The 18,491-nt window shown below is 48.3% G+C and overlaps 2 protein-coding genes across 6 annotated transcripts in view; one reads left to right on the top strand and one right to left on the bottom strand.

Moving 5' to 3' along the window:
- Positions 1 to 2,141, bottom strand: part of LATS2 (large tumor suppressor kinase 2) — a 90,128-nt gene extending 87,987 nt beyond the window's left edge. The window contains exon 1 of the mRNA XM_055245030.2: positions 1,869 to 2,141. The gene's annotated coding sequence lies outside the window, so the exon portion shown is untranslated. The remainder of the gene's footprint in view (positions 1 to 1,868) is intronic.
- On the top strand, positions 1,015 to 17,779 carry LOC129464096 (uncharacterized). 5 transcript variants are annotated; one of them, XR_010115996.1, is made up of 4 exons: positions 1,015 to 1,159; positions 10,634 to 10,820; positions 14,057 to 14,093; positions 16,473 to 17,110. XR_010115996.1 is itself a non-coding variant. In XM_063619036.1 (4 exons), the coding sequence occupies exons 1-2, from the start codon at positions 1,325 to 1,327 to the stop codon at positions 10,690 to 10,692; spliced, it is 510 nt and encodes a 169-aa protein (XP_063475106.1). In that variant the 5' UTR covers positions 1,300 to 1,324; the 3' UTR covers positions 10,693 to 10,820; positions 14,057 to 14,093; positions 17,158 to 17,779. The 5 variants fall into 5 exon arrangements, 3 of the variants coding, with proteins under 3 accessions (XP_063475106.1, XP_063475105.1, XP_063475107.1); XM_063619036.1 differs by lacking the exons at positions 1,015 to 1,159; positions 16,473 to 17,110 and adding exons at positions 1,300 to 1,775; positions 17,158 to 17,779; XM_063619035.1 differs by lacking the exon at positions 1,015 to 1,159 and adding an exon at positions 1,300 to 1,775.
- Positions 17,780 to 18,491: the final 712 nt, after the last annotated feature.

Genomic DNA, 18,491 nt, shown 5'->3' with positions numbered 1-18,491 from the left:
TAGGAGATCGCTTGAACCCAGAAGGCGGAGATTGCAGTGAGCCGAGATCGCGCCACTGCACTCCAGCCTGGGCGACAGAGCAAGACAACGTCTCAGAAAAAAAACCAAACAACAACAACAACAAAAAACACTCTTACATCCATCATAGAGAAGCGTGAAAATGTAAAAAGTTCTTGTTCAAAATTCTTGTCAGGTGGGGCACGGTGGCTCACGCCTGTAATCCCGGCACTCTGGGAGAGTGAGGCAGGTGGATCACCTGAGGTCAGGAGTTCGAGAGCCAGCCTGGCCAACACGGCGAAACCCGTCTCTACTAAAAAATACAAAATTAGCTGGGCTGGTGGCGCGGGCCTGTAATCCCAGCTACTTGGGTGGCTAAGGCAGGAGAATCGCTTGAACCTGGGAGACGGAGGTTGCAGTGAGCCGAGATCGCGCCACTCCCCTCCAGCCTGGGAGACAGAGCGAGATCCTGTCTTAAAATAACAACAACATTTTGTCAGCAAAATCTGCAAGTTAAGTTCTTTCATGGTGATCCTCGCAAAATAGCATTTCTCATCCAAAGGCCTCAGAACAGCGGCCAGCCGCGGAGCTAACTCGGGACCCTGTTACCGGCTGCTTGGCGCCCTGGTCAGGTGGGTTTTACCTTCTTCAGGGTCCATTCCTCGCCTCGCCCCCCGCTCCCAACCCTTGGGACGCTGGAGACTTGGATTTCACAAACGGGTTTGCTCCAGGTCGCACTCCATCCCCGAGGGAAAGCTGCCCAGAAGTTCTGGAGTTGGGCTGGAGTGTTGAAGTTCTGGAGTGATGGCAAGATATGAATGATGTCAGAATTCCCATCTCCAGAGTCCGGCTGGGGAGCTAAGCGCAGGTGAGCTTGCATCAGAAGAGAAAGCCAAGCCCCCCACACGTCGCTAAACTAGGGCACAGGAATGGCGTGTTATGCAACGGCCGCCGCTCGCGTGGCCACGAAAGCGCTCCTGCCGCTCGGGCCGCGTCCCGCCAAGACCGTGAGCAAACTAGCACAGTTGGCGCGGCAGCCGGCCGGGAGACGCCAAGCAGGGCCTGGCCGCCCGCGGCTCGGGAGAAACGGCGCCCCCAGGGTCCGGTGGCCTCTGAGGGGCTGATTGGCCCGTGGGCCGGCGGCGCGGCCGCGGGTGACCAGGTGGGAACCGCGCGGCCGTGGGTGCGGCGGCGCAGCCACCGGGGGCTGAGGGGCGGCGCGGCCTCGACTGCGGCACGGCCGTGTGTCTGTCGGCTCGCGGGACGACGGGGCGGCCGACCGGGGCCAACAGGGCGGGCTCCGAAGGACTGATTGGCCCGTGGGACTATGGCGCGGCCGGGAGGACGGCCCCGGCTCCGTGGGACCGCTGCGCCGCCGGACGCGGGGGTCCCGAGGCTGTCAGGGGCGCCTGGCCGAGCGTCTAGTGGAAAGCCGAGCCCCCGGGGACAGCGGAAGCAGAGGCGCGCCCGGCGCTACGGCCTTTCGGCTCTAGGACACCGCCCCCGGGCCGCGCCGCCCCTGCCCCGCCGGGATCCCGGTCGCCCCTGTCGCCGCACAACAAAGCGGCGCAGCCCCGCTGCCCCCGCCCGACGCCGGCCTCCAACTTCCCCGGCTCCTCTGGAACCGGCTCCGCGGGCTCCGTACGGCCTGGACTACGCGCTGCCGGGCGGGGGCGGCTCCGGACGGGCGCGGACCGTGGGGGCAGGGCGCAGGGCTCCGTCCGGACAAACTTCCTCGGCCGCCCCGCCGGGCGCCCTTCCCGGAGCCTCGGCCCCCGGTAGGTGCGCGGAGCCGCAGGGCTCGACCGCTTCGCGGAAACTCTCGCCACCCTCCCGGCTGCCGCCCCAACCCCAGCTCCCAGCCCCCTCACCTCCAGGGGCGCGGTCTACACCCTCGGGGGCGTCCTGGCCCGCGGCTCCCGGGCCTCGCGCGCCGGGAGACCGGGCACTGGTGGCTGGAGCTGCTGCTGGCCCCGCAGGGACGGGGGAGCCCCGGGCGGCGGCGGTGGCGTGGACGGCGACTGCTCCATCTTCCCGGAGCGCTCACGCTGCGGTTCCAAAGCGCAGACCCAAGTGGGACATTCGCTACATTGTTGGCATTCCACGGGCGTCACGTGACCCCGCCTCCCGCGTCACTCTCGGCCGCATACCAGTCCGGGCGGGGCGCCTGCGGCCCCTGCTCCTCCGCGGCCGCTCCGCCCAGCCCCGCCCGGCCGCGCTTCCTGCCTCCGGCCTCGACCGCCACCTGCCCACGGCCTCCCTGCTGGCCTGCGGTAGCCCGCCGGGGCCTCTCGGACCTATTTGACTCGCTGCTATCCTCCCCTAAACTTGAGTATTTGCCCTCTCGACTGCATTTGTATTAAAAGTTGGTAACTGTCGTTAAAGCCACTATTCTTAAGTATCTCATTCCAGTCTTGGTGGAAAAAAAAAAAAAGTTAGCAGGCCTGAAGGAGCCACCAAGTTACTAACTAGGGGCTGGACACTAAAACTAGGGGCAGAAAAGGACAGACGGCTATTGGGACAGTGGAATCAAACAATTAAGAAGAACGTTTGCCAGGAGCGGTGGCTCACGCCTGTAATCCCAGCACTTTGAGAGGTCTAGGCGGGCGGATCACCTGAGGTCGGGAGTTCGAGACCAGCCTGACCAACATGGAGAAACTCCGTCTCTACTAAAAATACAAAATTAGCCAGGCGTGGTGGCGCATGCCTGTAATCCCAGCTCTTCGGGAGGCTGAGGCAAGAGAATCGCTGGAACCCGGGAGGCAGAGGTTGCGGTGAGCTGAGATAGTATCATTGCACTCCAGCCTGGGCAACAAGAGCAAAACTCCGTCTCAAAAAAAAAAAAGAACGTCTGATGCACACCCAAATTTAATCTGATTTAATTTAATCAGCCTCCCCTCCCCGTGTACATTTTGTTTCTGAGAAGTATTTTATGGTGTAGGGAATAGTACCGTATATACCAGCAAGTGAGGTCGTGGGTTTTGAACAGCTTCACTATCCATTTGAGGACTGTGGATCTGGTACAGGGACAGAAGCAGGGATGGTGCAAAGATTCAGAGTAGAAATAATAGACTGGAAGCCAAATCCTCAATCTACTTACGGCTCTCCTAACATCATACTTCCTACCACCTACATCTGTGGCAAGTGATGCTGAGGGTCAATATAGTGTTTAAAGTCAACTCGATTTCTTCTTTGACAAACTCTTGTGAAAATTTTAAATTTTACTCTCATGGGAAACAGTAATAAAGGTCATTATCTGTGCACTATTTTGACAGTCTCACCCAGCCTTCAGTCCCTGGTCCATCATCCTCCCCTCCTTCCTCTCTTTCAATCTCTTAAGGCCTCAGCTCTCTAGGGAATCTTCTCAGATCTCTGTTTTCTCTCTTCTTTGGGCTCTGATAATCAAACTGTAATCCCTTCCTGCCAGCAGAAGTGTGCAAAAAAAAAAAAAAAAAAAAGAACAAAAAAAGAAACCATCATCGTGCAGCTTAGAATTCAATTTAATTTTTCGATAGTATCCTGTGTGCTACCCAGATATCTTGCACAGTACTGGGAGCAAAATAAGTCTCCAGCCAATATTCTGCAATTGAGCGCTACTGGCATTACCTATGTACTTTTCCACATTTTTTCCTTTTTTTCTTAGAGACAGAGTCTCACTCCATTGCCCACGCTGGAGTGCAGTGGCACAATCATAACTTACTGCAGCCCACATCAGCCTTGAACTCTTGGGCTCAAGCCATCCTCCTGCCTTAGCCTCCAGGGTAGCTGGGAATACAGGCACACACCACCATGCTTGGCCTTCTTTTCACTCTTAAGCTGACTATACTTTCTCCACCCCAACCCCAAGCCACATGGCTGCTAATCTTTTTTTGTTGTGTGTTTAAAGATCCTGCTCCTGCTCTGCCTTCAAAGATGTAAACATAATTTTAAAAACACTTGTGAAATGAAAAATATTATAAAATAGATTTAATGGACCTTAAAATTTGTGCATAAAATACCTAATAAAAATGTTGCAGTTACAATGATCATTTCAGCATTGTTTGCAGTAGTGAAAAATTGAGAAAAACCCCAAATGTCCAGTCAAGGGGTAGGAAAATAAAAGGTAGATATCCAAATGATGGAATATACACAGTAGCTAAGTTAATGAACTAGCTCTGTAGTTGTAAAGGATAAATGATGGTAGAAAGAATTCAAAAGCAGTGTGGAGTGAAACAAAGCAAGTTGCAGAACTATGTATACACTGTGATACCGTATTTGCAAATAATCAAAATCCCATAGAACCTAAAATGATTACATACTTTATATAAGTATAGACATAGAGTGCAATATCACACACCAAATTCACGACAGCTGTCGTTTATATTAGAGGGAAGGAGGAAAATTAAGCGGAGAAAAAAAATGAAGACTTCAAGCTTTCTTTTATTTAAGAAATGGAAGCAAAACTGTCAAAATCTTAAAAGTTGTTGGTTCTGGGAGGTTGGGTTCAATAATGTGTGCTGTCTTATTCTTTGTGCCTTTTTTAAAAAACATTAAAATTTTTAAATTTTATATATATATAGAGAGAGAGAGAGAGAGACAAATTGGAAACAAATTTCCAAGATAGGGTCTTGGTTGGGAAAGCTGACACACTCACATGGAAGAAGGTTGTGATTAACGATTTGTGTTTATTAACATGGAGTCATTCGTTCCTTTTCATTTTTGTTTGTTGTTGTTATGTTTGGGTTTTTGTTTTGTTTTCTGTTTTGTTTTGTTATTGGTACCTGCTATGAACCATGTGCTAAAATTAAAAAAACCATGTTTGGGTTTTTGTTTTGTTTTCTGTTTTGTTTTGTTATTGGTACCTGCTATGAGCCATGTGCTAAAATAAATCATACTTGTGATAACATGGTAAGCAAAACCATAAGATTTATCCCCTGGTGGGGTTTATAATGTGGTAGAGGTGTTCAAGAAAAACAACATGCTGGGCATGGTGGCTCATGCCTGTAATCCCAGCACTTTGGGAAGCTGAGATGGGTGGATCACTTGAGGCCGGGAGTTCCAGACCAGCCTAGCCAACAGAGTAAGATCCCATCTCTACTAAAAACAAAAGAAAGAAAGGAAAAACAGCAACAATATAAGTTTATTTAATATGTCTATACAATAAACTATGTACACATATATATATTTTAAACTATTTTTAAAGCCCAGAAAATTACACAACCAAATGTTAAAAGTGGTAGTCTCTGGATGTAGTGTAGTGATTCTGAATGATTTTGTCTTATAATTCCTGATACTTCTATAGTAGGATAGTTAACATAATTTTTTTTCTTTTCTTTTTTTTTTTTTTTTGAGATGGAGTCTTGCTCTGTTGCACAGGCTGGAATGCAGTGGTGAGATCTCAGCTCACTGCAACCTTGCAACCTCCATCTCCCGGGTTCAAGCGATTCTCTTGCCTCATCCTCCGGAGTAGCTGAGATTACAGACATGCTCCACCCTGCACGGCTAATTTTTGTATTTTTAGTAGAGATGGGGTTTCACCATGTTGGCCAGGCTGGTCTCGAAATCCTGACCTCAGGTGATCTGCCTGCCTTGGCCTCCCAAAGTGCTGGGATTACAGGCTTCAGCCACCATGCCTGGTCCAGAAAATGTTTTAAAGTAAATCAGTTAAGTAAGCACATCTACATAATGTATCTAGCTGAGAAGAGGAGAAAAAGAGACAACACAAGACCAGTCGAGCATAGAACAGTAGTAACAAAATTGGAGTGTATAAATTAACTGACATAGTATATACATATGCGTATGTGTGTGTCCTTATTCTATACCAAGTATTGCTCTAAATTTGTATATTATATCGTTTAATTCTCAAAACGACCATGTTATTCAACCCATTTTATAAAAGACGATCCTGAAATGCAGACGGCTCAAGTAACTTGTCCAAGATCAAAGAGCGGAGATTCAGACCTTCATAGATCTAACTCCAGAGCTTGGAAACACTGAATTATAATGCCCTCTCTAGATAATCTCAAGAAGTCATGAGGCTGGGCGCAGTGGCTCACGCCTGTAATCCCAGCACTTTGGGAAGCCGAGGTGGGTGGATCATGAGGTCAGGAGTTCGGGACTAGCCTGGCCAAAATGGTGAAACCCTGCCTTGGCCGGGCGCGGTGGCTCACGCTTGTAATCCCAGCACTTTGGGAGGCTGAGGCGGGCGGATCACGAGGTCAGGAGATCGAGACCAGGGTGAAACCCCGTCTCTACTAAAAATACAAAAAATTAGCCGGGCGTGGTGGTGGGCGCCTGTAGTCCCAGCTACTCGGAGAGGCTGAGGCAGGAGAATGGCGTGAACCTGGGAGGTGGAGCTTGCAGTGAGCCGAGATCACGCCACTGCACTCCAGCCTGGGTGACAGAGCGAGACTCCGTCTCAAAAAAAAAAAAAAAAGAAACCCTGCCTCTACTAAAAATACAAAAATTAGCTGGGTGTGGTGGCAGGCACCTATAATCCCAGCTACTCGGGAGGCTGAGGCAGGAGAATTGCTTGAACCCAGGAGGTGGAGGTTGCAGTGAGTGGAGACCAAGCCACTGCACTCTAGCCTGGACAACAGAGCAAGACTTCATCTCAAAAAAAAAAAAAGAAAGTCATGATTACAACATACTCATAAGTAAGGAAACTGAAAACAAATTAACTCCCTTATACTTCCTCTGAAAGAGGAATGGACTTTGTGGAGTGAGGAAGAGGGGAACTCAAAGACTTGTGTCTCCAGCCTCAGCCAAAGCGGAGAATGATTCCAGGCCTAGCAGACACAGAGAATCCACTTGCTCGTGAGGCCTCTGCAGTTGTGAAGCCAGGATAGTGTAGGAGTTCTCTCCCTGAGGCTCCTATAGAATATCACCTATGGCCAGGTATGGTGGCTCACACCTGTAATCCCAGCACTTTGGGAGGCCCAGGTGGGCGGATCCGTTGAGGCTAGGAGTTCTAGACCAGCCTGGCCAACGTAGTGGAACCCTTTCTCTACTAAAAATACAAAAATTAACCAGGCATGGTGGTACATGCCTGTAATCTCAGCTACTCAGGAGGCTAAGGCACGAGAATCGCTTGAGCCCAGGAGGTGGAGGTTGCAGTGAGCCGAAATGGCGCCACTGCACTCCAGCCTGGGCGACAGAGCCAGACTCTATCTCAAAATAAAATAAAATAAAATAAAATTTGCCTAACTACAGAAGAATGTTCTCTATGGGCAGTAGCATAAAAATAGAATAGGATCAGATCATGCAAGACCCAGACAACTGAGAAGAAAATGAAACACTGACTTGTTCCATTTGTTTTAGAGTCGTTTTATATCCATATACAGTAGTTTATGTCCTTAACTAAATTATACATTCCTTAAGAACAGAGAAGATATTCTCCCCCAAAAACCATATGTAAAGCACATTTTAATGGTAAAATTCAAGGCCAGGTGTGGTGGTTCACACCTGTAATCCCAGCACTATGAGAGGCTGAGGTGGAAGGATCACTTGAGTCCAGGAGTTCAAGACCAGCCTGGGCAACATGGCAAAACATTGTCTCTACATAAAAATTAGCCGGGCATAGTGGCACATGCCTGTCGTCCCAGCTATTTAGGAGGCTGAGGCTGCAGTGAGCCATGAGTGCTCCTACTGCACTCCAGTCTAGGTGACAGAGGTCCTGTCTCCAAAAAAAAAAAAAAAAAAAAATTGCACTTAATACAGTCAATTTAACAGTTTTGGGTTTTTTTTTTTTTTGGTTTTTTTTTTGTTTTTTGTTTTTTGTTTTTGTTGGGTCGGGGAGAACATAGGCGTATGCCATCCCACAAGGCTAATTTTTTTGTATTTTTTGTAGACATGGGATTCTGCCATGTTGCCCAGGCTGGTCTTGAGTGTTGGGATTATAGGCATGAGCCACCGCACCAGGCTTTGTCTGTGTTTTGAGGAATTGTTGTTGTTGTTGTTGTGGTTAGTTACTATGAAATGTGTATCTACTAGTCTGTGCCTCCAGTTCCTGAAACAGAGCTCTTAATATCCTTGTATATAGGGGCGCTAGGAGAATCTTCTGTTCTGATATTTGGTCTTTGACCCCAATTCCTGACACAGAGCTCCTGAATCCCTCAGAATTTCCTGGGCAATAGGAGCATCTTTGTTCCAATCAGGTGACTGTTGGTGGCTCCTGGATAGAGACTGGTTGCCAGAAAGACCAAGTCATGATTAGACTCTTGGAACTTTCAGCCCTATCTCCCATCCTCCAGGAAGGGGAGAGGGGCTGGCGATTGAGTTAATAATCATGCCAACATCATAAAGCCTCCATAAACTGCAGTGTTCAGGAGCTTCTGGGTTGATGAATATACCTGCATGCTGGGAGGGTGGCACACTCCAGCTCCATGGGGACAGAAAGTCCAGCACTCAGGACTCTTCCAGACCTCAACCTATGTATCTCTTCTGTTCATCTGTATCCTTTATAGTATCTGTCATTAACCTGTAAATGCAGGTGTTTCCATGAGTTTTATTATTTTTATTTTTATTTATTTATTTTTTGAGACAGAGTCTCGCTCTGTCGCCCAGACTGGAGAGCAATGGCATGATCTCAGTTCACTGCAACCTCCGCCTCCCAGGTTCAAGTGATTCTCCTGCCTCAGCCTCCTGAGTAACTGGGATTACAGACGTGCGGCACCATGCCTGGGTAATTTTTGTTGTTTTTTTAATTTTTTTCAGTAGAGATGGGGTTTCACCATGTTGGCCAGGCTGTCTCAAATTCCTGACCTCAAGTGATCTGCCGGCCTTGGCCTCCTAAAGGCATGAGCCACTGCACCCGGCCTCCATGAGTTTTATAAGCCATCCTAGCAAACTAATAAAACCTGAGAAGGGGTAGTGAAAAGTGATTTACAGCCAGTTGGTCACCAGTATAGGTGACAACCTACTATTGGCATCCCAAATGGGGGCAGTTTTCTAGGACCGAGCCCTTAACCTATGGGGTCTGCACTAACTCCAGGTAGATAGTGTCAGAATTGAACTGAATTATTCTAGGACACCCAGTTGGTGTGTGATGGGAAAAACCCACACGTTTTGGTGACCAGAAGTATGTTGAGTGTTGAATGTGAATGTAGAAGGAAAAACTTTTTCCTCAGTTGGTTTTTCCTTTAGAGTTGTTTTGTCTCTGTTAGGGAATGAGCTATTTTTTTCTCTGCTATTAAGAATCCAGCCTTTAGTAATATATCATACCTTATTAATTTTCAACTTTTAATCTATTAGCAAAGAAACATTGCTTAGCTTATTAAAATTATATGTAAAGTAAAAACTAATAGAACTTCTTATCCCTAAAACCTTTTTTTCTATGCAGAGAACTAGAACTTTCTGACAGCTATTTCAACTATCGAAAGATCTTTTGCTCCCTCAGTTCCTAGACATTTTCCACAGAGTTTATAATATTGGACGTCAGATTTAGGGAAAAGTGGAGTATTACTGTTTTGTTTTTGCTTTTTTGAGACAGGGTCTGGGTCTGTCGCCCAGGCTGGAGTGCAGTGGCACGATCACGGCTCACTACAGCCTCGACCTCCCAGGCTCAAGGGATCCTCCTACCTCAGTCTTCCCAGCAGCTGGGACTACAGATGCATGCCACCACGCCTGGCTAATTTTTGTATTTTTTGTAGACACTGTGTTTCGCTATGTTGTCCAGGCTGCTCCCGAACTCCTGGGCTCAGGTGATTTCTGCCTCTCGAGGTGTTAGGATTACAGGCATGAGCCACCTCGCCCAGCGAGTATTATTATTGTTATTATTTGTTTGAGACAGCATCTCACTCTATCACCTAGGCTGGAGTGCAGTGGTGCAATCTCAGCTCACTGCAACCTCTGCCTCCCATGTTCAAGTGATTCTCCTGCCTCAGCCTACTGAGTGGCCGGGACCACAGGCCTGTGCCATTACGTCCGGCTAATTTTTGTATTTTTAGTAAAGACAGGGTTACGCCATGTTGGCCAGGTTGGTCTTGAACTTCTGAGCTCAAAGTGATCTGCCCGCCTTGGCTTCCCAAAGTGCTGGGATTACAGGTGTGAGACACTGCACCTGGCCTATCTTGTATTTTTTTTTTTTTGAGATGGAGTCTCGCTCTGTCACCCAGGCTGGAGTACGGTGGTGCGATCTCGGCTCACTGCAAGCTCCGCCTCCTGGGTTCTCGCCATTCTCCTGCCTCAGCCTCTCCGAGTAGCTGGGACTACAGGCGCCCGCCACCACGCCCGGCTAATTTTTTTTTTTTTATATTTTTAGTAGAGACGGGGTTTCACCGTGGTCTCGATCTCCTGACCTCGTGATCCGCCCGCCTCGGCCTCCCGAAGTGCTGGGATTACAAGCGTGAGCCACCGCGCCCGGCCTCTATCTTGTATTTTTAAAAAGCCTTTAATAGGTTTTGCCACTAGTCTTCTTTCTTAATTTAAATTGTATTTTTAAATTTGTGGTAAAATATACATTACATAAAATTTATCATCTTAACCATTGTAACCATTAGAAATTCTCATTTTGTACAATTATGAAAACAATTTGGGTACCAGGGGAGAAAATCTTCGGTATTAAACTTCAATTCTTATGCATGTTTTCCAATATTAAAATCATGAGACTGTACATTTTCCTCTGATTTTAATTTATTTCTAATTGCTTTGCTTTTAGCTATTTTGGAAAACCGAATCTCCAGGAAAATACAGCAACAGCCTCTAATGCCTAGTTAGGGAAGGCCCAGGGTTCCAGCAACTTTCCAGGGCAACCACCTGACCAGTCCCCGCAGACCTCCCTTTCCAGCCACCTCCAGAGACTCCAAGTGTAGTTTCATTCTCCAAATAGCCACTCTGCTTCTCAGGTGAGTAATAAAGTATGTGGTTGTGTAAGTCAGAATTGCTCAATAATTTGAGAAGATTCATTCCCAGAAAAGCTCAAAGATACACTATGAAGACACAAATCACATTCTGCATTTAAAGAATTCTTGTGTTGACACTTACGTAAGAGAAGAATTGCTAAAACAATTTTCTTTCTTACCACATCCCCCGAAAGCTTACTCTTTCTGCTGAGTGAGCTATGACAGCAACACCAACTATTTACTTATTTCTCATTACGTTTACAGTTGGCTGCAACTTCCATTTCATTTGCAGACCTGAGCAGAATGCTGCTTTGTCTATAATTAAAAGAAACATCCCGCCGGGCGTGGTGGCTCACGCCTGTAATCCCAGCACTTTGGGAGGCCGAGGCGGGCAGATCATGAGGTCAGGAGATCGAGACCATCCTGGCTAACACGGTGAAACCCCGTTTCTCCTAAAAGTACAAAAAATGAGCCAGGCGTGGTGGCGGGCGCCTGTAGTCCCAGCTACTCGGGAGGCTGAGGCAGGAGAATGGCCTGAACCCAGGAGGCAGAGCTTGCAGTGAGCCGAGATTGCGCCACTGTACTCCAGCCTGGGCTACAGAGCAAGACTCCGTATCAAAAAAAAAAAAAAAAAGATCCCATTGAAAAGGTGAAGTTTTAATTCTATATGCTCCAAAGCCTTCCATTTAAATTTTTTATCAAACATTTGCAGTAAACATTGGTAAAACTTGCTTTAGGAGCAACAGGGTAAGGCCCAAACTCTCATCTCAACAAAAATCCATTTCCGTAACAAAATTAATATTTTCAAAGTCATCTGAGTTAATCTAAATTGACAATACATATTTAATTGTGTAACTGTAAAGGAAACATTTTCATGGTATGTTTTTAAACTTTGAATTTAAAATTAACTACTAAATGTTGTTTTGGTTGTTATTTTACAGTTCCTTTTAAGACCAGTTTTTTTTTTTTTTTTTTTTTTGAGATGGAGTCTCGCTCTGTTGCCCAGGCTGGAACGCAGTGGTGCGATCTCAGCTCACTGCAAGCTCTGCCTCCCGGGTACACGCCATTCTCCTGCCTCAGCCTCCCAAGTAGCTGGGACTATAGGCGCCCGCCACCATGCCTGGCTAATTTTTTTTTTTTGTATTTTTAGTAGAGAATGGGGTTTCACTGTGTTAGCCAGGATGGTCTTGATCTCCTGATCTTGTGATCCTGCCTCGGCCTCCCAAAATGCTGAGATTACAGGCGTGAGCCACCATGCCCGACCTTAAGACCAGTATTTTGCTTTATCAGCTGGGTGCAGTGGCTCACGCCTGTAATCCTAGCACTTTGGGAGGCCAAGGCGGGAGGATTGTCTGAGCTCAGGAGTTCGAAACCAGCCTAGGCAACACGGTGAAATCTGTCTCTACTAAAATACAAAAAAAAAAAAAAAAATTAGCCGGGTGTGGTAGTGGGCGCCTGTAGTCCCAGCTACTTGGGAGGCTGAGGCAGGAGAATTGCTGAACCCAGGAGGCAGAGGCTGCAGTGAGCCAAGATCATGCCACTGCACTCCAGCCTGGGTGACAGAGTGAGACTTGTCTCTTAAAACAAAACAAAACAAAACAAAACAAAATAAAAAAACAAAAAAAACCCCTCAGTATTTTGCTTTATCACCAGAGCTGATAAATAAAAACCGAGTGAGTTATCTTCGCCTGCTTGATAAATGGCTTTGATAATGAAAACCATGATGAGATTATGATAAGGTGATTCACCTGCAGAAGTGGAAGCCGGCCAGTAACCAAGAGGCTGCCAAATTTCAGAAAGCAAAGGGAAATCTACACAAATCAGGACGCAGTCTCTGCAGATTGTATTTGATAGTTGGTAACCCCAAGCCAAAAAGAGTTCCTGGGTTTGAGGGTGGAACTTGAAAAATGTCCTAGAGCTAATAGCCTTCAGAAAGACATTGGTGGGAGGAAGAACTAATGTTTGAGGTAAAGATACTTGGAAGGAGAAAAGGACAGAACAAAGTCACAGAGAAAGCCTGGTATTTGAGGCATGCAGATAATGGACTTCTGAGAGAGTAGGGAGGATGTTAGAGAAACAGGGAAATGAAGTAAACAAAGAAGTAGACAGGCCGGGCGCGGTGGCTCACGCTTGTAATCCCAGCACTTTGGGAGGCCGAGGCGGGCAGATCACGAGGTCAGGAGATCGAGACCACGGTGAAACCCCGTCTCTACTAAAAATACAAAAAATTAGCCGGGCGTGGTGGCGGGCGCCTGTAGTCCCAGCTACTCGGAGAGGCTGAGGCAGGAGAATGGCGTGAACCCAGGAGGCGGAGCTTGCAGTGAGCCGAGATCGTGCCACTGCATTCCAGCCCGGGCGACAGAGCGAGACTCCGTCTCAAAAAAAAAAAAAAAAAAAAAGAAGAAGTAGACAGATGAGATGGCACAGCTCTGTGATTATGTACAGTCAAACTAATACTTGGGGAGTAAGCTGTAAAAATTATTTTGGAAAGCCCGGCGTGGTGGCACATGCCTGTAGTCCCAGCTACTTGGGAGGCTGAGGCAGGAGGATCACTTGAGCCCAGGTCCAATGAAATGGCTATTTCCTGCATGGGATCTGTCCCCATACCCTGCTTGTGCCTTTCTAGGCCTGGATGTCCCCTCCCCAGTTTCTCTTTTGGTTGAAATCCTTCTCATTTGCAGTAGGCAGAATAATAGCCACCCCCAAAGATGTCCATGCCTTAATGACTGAAACCTGTGACTATGTTACCTGACTTGGCAAAAGGGGAGTTGTAGATGTGGTTGTGGTTACAAACCTTGAACGGGGGAGACTATGCTGGATCATTCAGGTGTGGCCCAGCATAGTCAAATAGGTCCTTAAAAGCAGTAGAAGGCAGAAGGGGAGGCTAGAAAGATGCAACAGCAAAAGAAGGCCTTGACCCTGCTGCTAGTTTTGAAGATGGAGGCCACAAGCCAAGGGATGCAGCAGCTTCCAGAAGCTGAGAACAGCCAGCAAGAAACACTCCCCAGTCCTAAAACCACAAAGAGCTGAATTAGGCTAAAAGCCCAACTAGTGGGAACAGCCCCTTTGCTAGAGCCTCCAGGAAGGGATGCAGCTCTCCAACTCCTTGGTTTTAGTCCAACAAGATCCACATTGGGCTTCTGACCTACAGGACTATAAGATAATTAAGTTATGTTGCTTTCACCCACTAAGTTTGTGGTTCAGTAGTCCCTCCTTACCTGTGGCTTTGCTTTTCACAGATTCAGTTACCTACTGTCAACCAAGATCAGAAAATAGGTGAGTACAATACAGTAAGACATTTTGGGAGAGAGAGACCAAATTCACGTAACTTTTATTACAGTATATTGTTATAATGGTTTAATGGTTCTATTTTAGTTTTAGTTATTGTTTTTTTCTTTTTTTTTTTTTCTCTGAGATGGAGTCTCACTCTGTTGCCCAGACTGGAGTCCAGTGGCACAATCTCAGTTCACTGCAGCCTCTGCCTCCTGGGTTCAAATGATTCTCCTGCCTCAGCCTCCCGAGTAGCTGGGACTACAGGTGCGTGCCACCATGCCCAGCTAATTTTTATATTTTTAGTAGAGATGGGGTTTCACCATGTTGGCCAGGCTGGTCTCAAACTCCTGACCTCAAGTGATCCGCCCATCCCAGCCTCCCAAAGTGCTGGGATTATAGGCGTGAGCCACCGCGCCCGGCCAGTTATTGTTGTTAATCTCTTACTGTGCCTAATTTATAAATTATCATAAGTACGTATGTATAGGAAAAACATAGTATATATAGGGTTCAGGGCTATCTGCAGTTTCAGGCATCCACAGGGGGATGAATGTATCCCCTGCAGATAAGGAAGGAAAACTGTATTTGCTACGGCAGCAACGGGAAACAACTACACCATCCTTCACGGCCTGCTTCTCGCTCAGTGTCTCTGAGAAGTTGTTCTTGATCTTAGCCAGGAACAGCCCCCTTTGCTTTTTCCTGAATTCCCAGGAACTCTGTGGGGCTTCTGTCTGCCTGAGAAATGGTCTGGTGTCATGATTCCTTGTAGACCTGTCTCATTAGAGTTTTAGCTCTTTGAGGTAAGAGGTTAGGATGTAGGCAGGTATGGTAGCTGCCACAGTATCCAACCCCTTGCCTAGTACATAGAAGCCACTCAACAAACTGTGTTTTACGTAAAAAGGTGGACAAATGGAAGCCGCCATAAACACGGCAGAAACAAAATAACTGTAGTTGGTACAACCTTTCTCTTTTCTTTTCCCACGGGTTAGTTATTATTATTTTATCTCTGAAATTAGAAGCCATTTCCTTACTATCTATTGTCTGTGGCCCCAAAATTATTTGAATACTTCCTGTTAACAAGAAATGTTATTCTTGTCACATAATTAGTTATATTTCATGTGTTTCCAAAGAAGAGGACCTTAGAACTTTAAGGAATTAATAATAAATAAGAATGCCTGCTTGGCCGGGCGCAGTGGCTCACGCCTGTAATCCCAGCACTTTAGGAGGCCAAGGCGGATGGATCACCTGAGGTCAGGAGTTCGAGACCAGCCTGGCCAACATGATGAAACCCCATCTCTACTAAAAATACAAAAATTAGCCGGGCGTGGTGGTGCACACCTGTAATCCCAGCTACTCAGGAGGCTAAGGCAGGAGAATTGCTTGAACCTGGGAGGCAGGAGTTGCAGTGAGCCAAGTTTGAGCCATTGCACTCCAACCTGGGTGACAGAGCGAGACTCTGTCTCAAAAAAAAAAAAAAAAGAATGCCTGCGGCTGGGCATGGCGGCTCACACCTTTATCCCAGCACTTTGGGAGGCCGAGGTGGCCGGATCACTTGAGGTCAGGAGTTTGAGACCAGCCTGGCCAACATGGTGAAACCCCATTTCTAATACAAATAGAAAAATTAGCCAGCTGTGGTGGCAGGTGCCTGTAATCCCAGCTACTCAGGAGGCTGAAGCACAAGAATCACTCGAACCTGAGAGGCGGAGGTTGTAGTCAGCCAAGATGGCACCACTGCACTCCAGCCTGGGAACAGAGTGAGACCCATCTCAAAAAATAAAATAAATAGAATGGCAGGGTGCGTGTTTCACGCCTGTCATCCCAGCACTTTGGGAGGCAGATGCGGGCAGATCACTTGAGGCAGGAAGTCAAGACCAGCCTGCCCAACATGGTGAAACCGCATCTCTACTAAAAAACAAACAAAAACAAAAACAAAAACAAAACTGGGCATGGTGGCCTACATCTGTAGTCCCAGCTACTGGAGAGGATGGGGTGCGGGGAGGACAGAGGCTGAGGTGGGAGGATTGCTTGAGCCCAGAAAGTAGAGGCTGCAGTGAGCTTCAACTTGGGCGACAGAGTGAGACCCTGTCTCAAAACAAAAGAAAGAAATTTAAGAAGTCAAGACAAAAAGAAAATATTTGTTAAACATTTTAAACAGCTGAAACTACACTAAAAATCACAACTCAGAGTGAAACTAACAGGTTCGTTTTCTAAGGGGAGATCCGACATGATAGATGTTTTTCCCAGCCTGTCTTCTAAGCATCCACATCACACTCGCAGATGGCTCTTCCATCTGACAAATCGTGTACTAATTATTTTTCAAAATGTGTATGAGTTGAAGATCTCTCTAATGACTGTGCAACTATTCAAATGTTGAACACAACTTAGCTGGAGAAATCTGGAGAAGTCTGGCTGGGAAGGGAAGAAGAAGCAGGAAAACAGGGCTAAGCCAAGACGTGCAGCTGGAGCAGAAGGAGTCAGAATGGGCTGGCAGAGAGCGCTGAGCTCCCAGCAGGGGAAGAAACCAAAGAACATGGAGGCTCCTGCGACGAGAGGCCTGTAGGTTTTGGGCGCCCACCCTGCTACTGTAGAATGGTTCTTGGCAATAGATTTCTCAATGTCCTTCTCCAGTTTAATTTTTTAATAACTGAGTACAGTTAAAAATAGAGTAAGATCACAGTCTCCCAAGCCCAGTTGCTTTTTTATTTGTGGGCCCCAAGAGGAGTCAAAAGTAAGAGCAGGGACTGGGGGGTACCCTGTGTGTCCTGGCATCACTTCACGGAAGGTAAGGCCATGTCACCACATCGCCAGTACAGGGCTGGCCCGGCATGGTATCCGCAGGAAACAGTGATCGAGCCCCCTCCTTCCTCCTACGTCCCCACCGCATCCTGGGCAACATTTTCTCTCTTAACTAATAACCGCTGAGTATTTGTATTTTTCAGGGAACCTCAGGAGACGTAAAGCCTTTAAGGTTTAAAGGACTGAATCTCTTCCGGTGCAATTTCTGGAATTATAAGTATTTTTTTTTTCCTTTCTTCATTCATTCATTCAATACGTATGTTTTGAATTCCAGGCATAGCGCTAGCCATGGAGACCATAGTGGTGGGCAACGCAGACACGACCCTGTCGTCACAAAACTTAAAGTTTAGAGAAGACAGACGTAATATAATCACAGAAACGAATATGTGCTGCGAAGCAGTAGGAAGTGCCCCGCAGTCTGATTCCCCTAGCAGAGAGACTGGCCTTGTGGCGGGAGACCCCCGCGCGTAGGGAGGGCCGGTGCGGCGACTCCGGGCGGGTCGCGCTGTTGGTGTCCAGGGCGCGGAGCCTGCGCCAGCTCCACAAACGCGGTGTGGACGTCTGAGCCAGTCCGCTCTTGCTGGACGGCTCCCCATAGTTTAGCCCAAAAATCCCCCTCTGGGTGGCGCTGGCAGGCGTGATTTAGGGCCACAATTAGGTTGGACGAGGAGTGGGGACTTGCCCCGAGCTGCCTTTGCAGACCCGGCGGCGGCGTTCTACCCCGAGGCTGCCCGCTTGGCTGCGCGGCTGAGGCGAGGTGAGGACCCAGCCCGTCCCCAACTCTCCTCACCCCTCCGTCCTCCGCTCGCCTCACCCCTCTGGCCCCCGGCCACCCCGCCTCCGCCCCCGCCCCCCACTCTCCTCACCCTTCCGCCTCGCCCGCTCCCCTCACCCCTCCGGCCTCCACCCTCCTCACCCCTCCGCCCCCCACCCTCCTCACCCCTCCGCCCCCCACTCTCCTCACCCCTCCGGCTCCAGCCTGCCCCACCCCTCCGCGCCCCCCCACGACCCCTCCGGCCCCTGCTCCCCACACCCCTCCTCCGGCCTCACCCTTCCGCCTCGCCCCTGGGTGGGGACCTGCCCGGGCGGCTTCCCCATAGGCCAGTGCCGGGCCCGCGGTGCTTCTAGCGGCCCAGGGAAACGTTTTAATTTTCATTTCTTTTAAAATAAAAATAGATAATTGAATGTGATAACATTGAATCTATAATAATAAAACTCCAGTCTGGGTCGTGTTCGCCTTTATACACTAAGTCGTGAAACCACTTACATCTTCAAGAGGAAGGGCGCGTGGAGGCTGCAGTCGTCGCACAGTGCAGGGGCAGAGGGGCAGTGGCTGAGGCTGCCGGGAGGAGAGGGGAGGCCCGGGGGTGGGGGGGCGGCCCGGCCAGGCGCTGTGAGAAGGGAAGGATGGAAGTCACTGGAAGGCTTAAGGGGGCGAAACTTGATGTTATAAAGAGCACGCTGTGGCCGGGAGCGGTGGCTTACGCCTTTAATCCCAGCGCTTTGGGAGGCCAAGGCGGGGTGATCGGGTGAGGTTCGGAGTTCGAGACCAGCCTGACCAACGTGGAGAAACCCCGTCTCTACTAAAAATACAAAATTAGCCGGGCA

This window comes from Symphalangus syndactylus, chromosome 15 (genome assembly GCF_028878055.3).
Source record: "Symphalangus syndactylus isolate Jambi chromosome 15, NHGRI_mSymSyn1-v2.1_pri, whole genome shotgun sequence".
NCBI lineage: Eukaryota > Metazoa > Chordata > Mammalia > Primates > Hylobatidae > Symphalangus > Symphalangus syndactylus.
Note: the sequence above shows the minus strand (reverse complement) of the source record. Positions and strands in the feature narration are given on the sequence as shown.

Coding starts and splice junctions, on each gene's coding strand:
- LOC129464096 (XM_063619036.1), top strand. CDS start 1,325: ATGGCGCGGCCGGGAGGACGGCCCCGGCTCCGTGGGACCGCTGCGCCG. Junction 1,776..10,633: donor TCCCGGAGCCTCGGCCCCCG/GTAGGTGCGCGG, acceptor CTTTGCTTTTAG/CTATTTTGGAAAACCGAATC.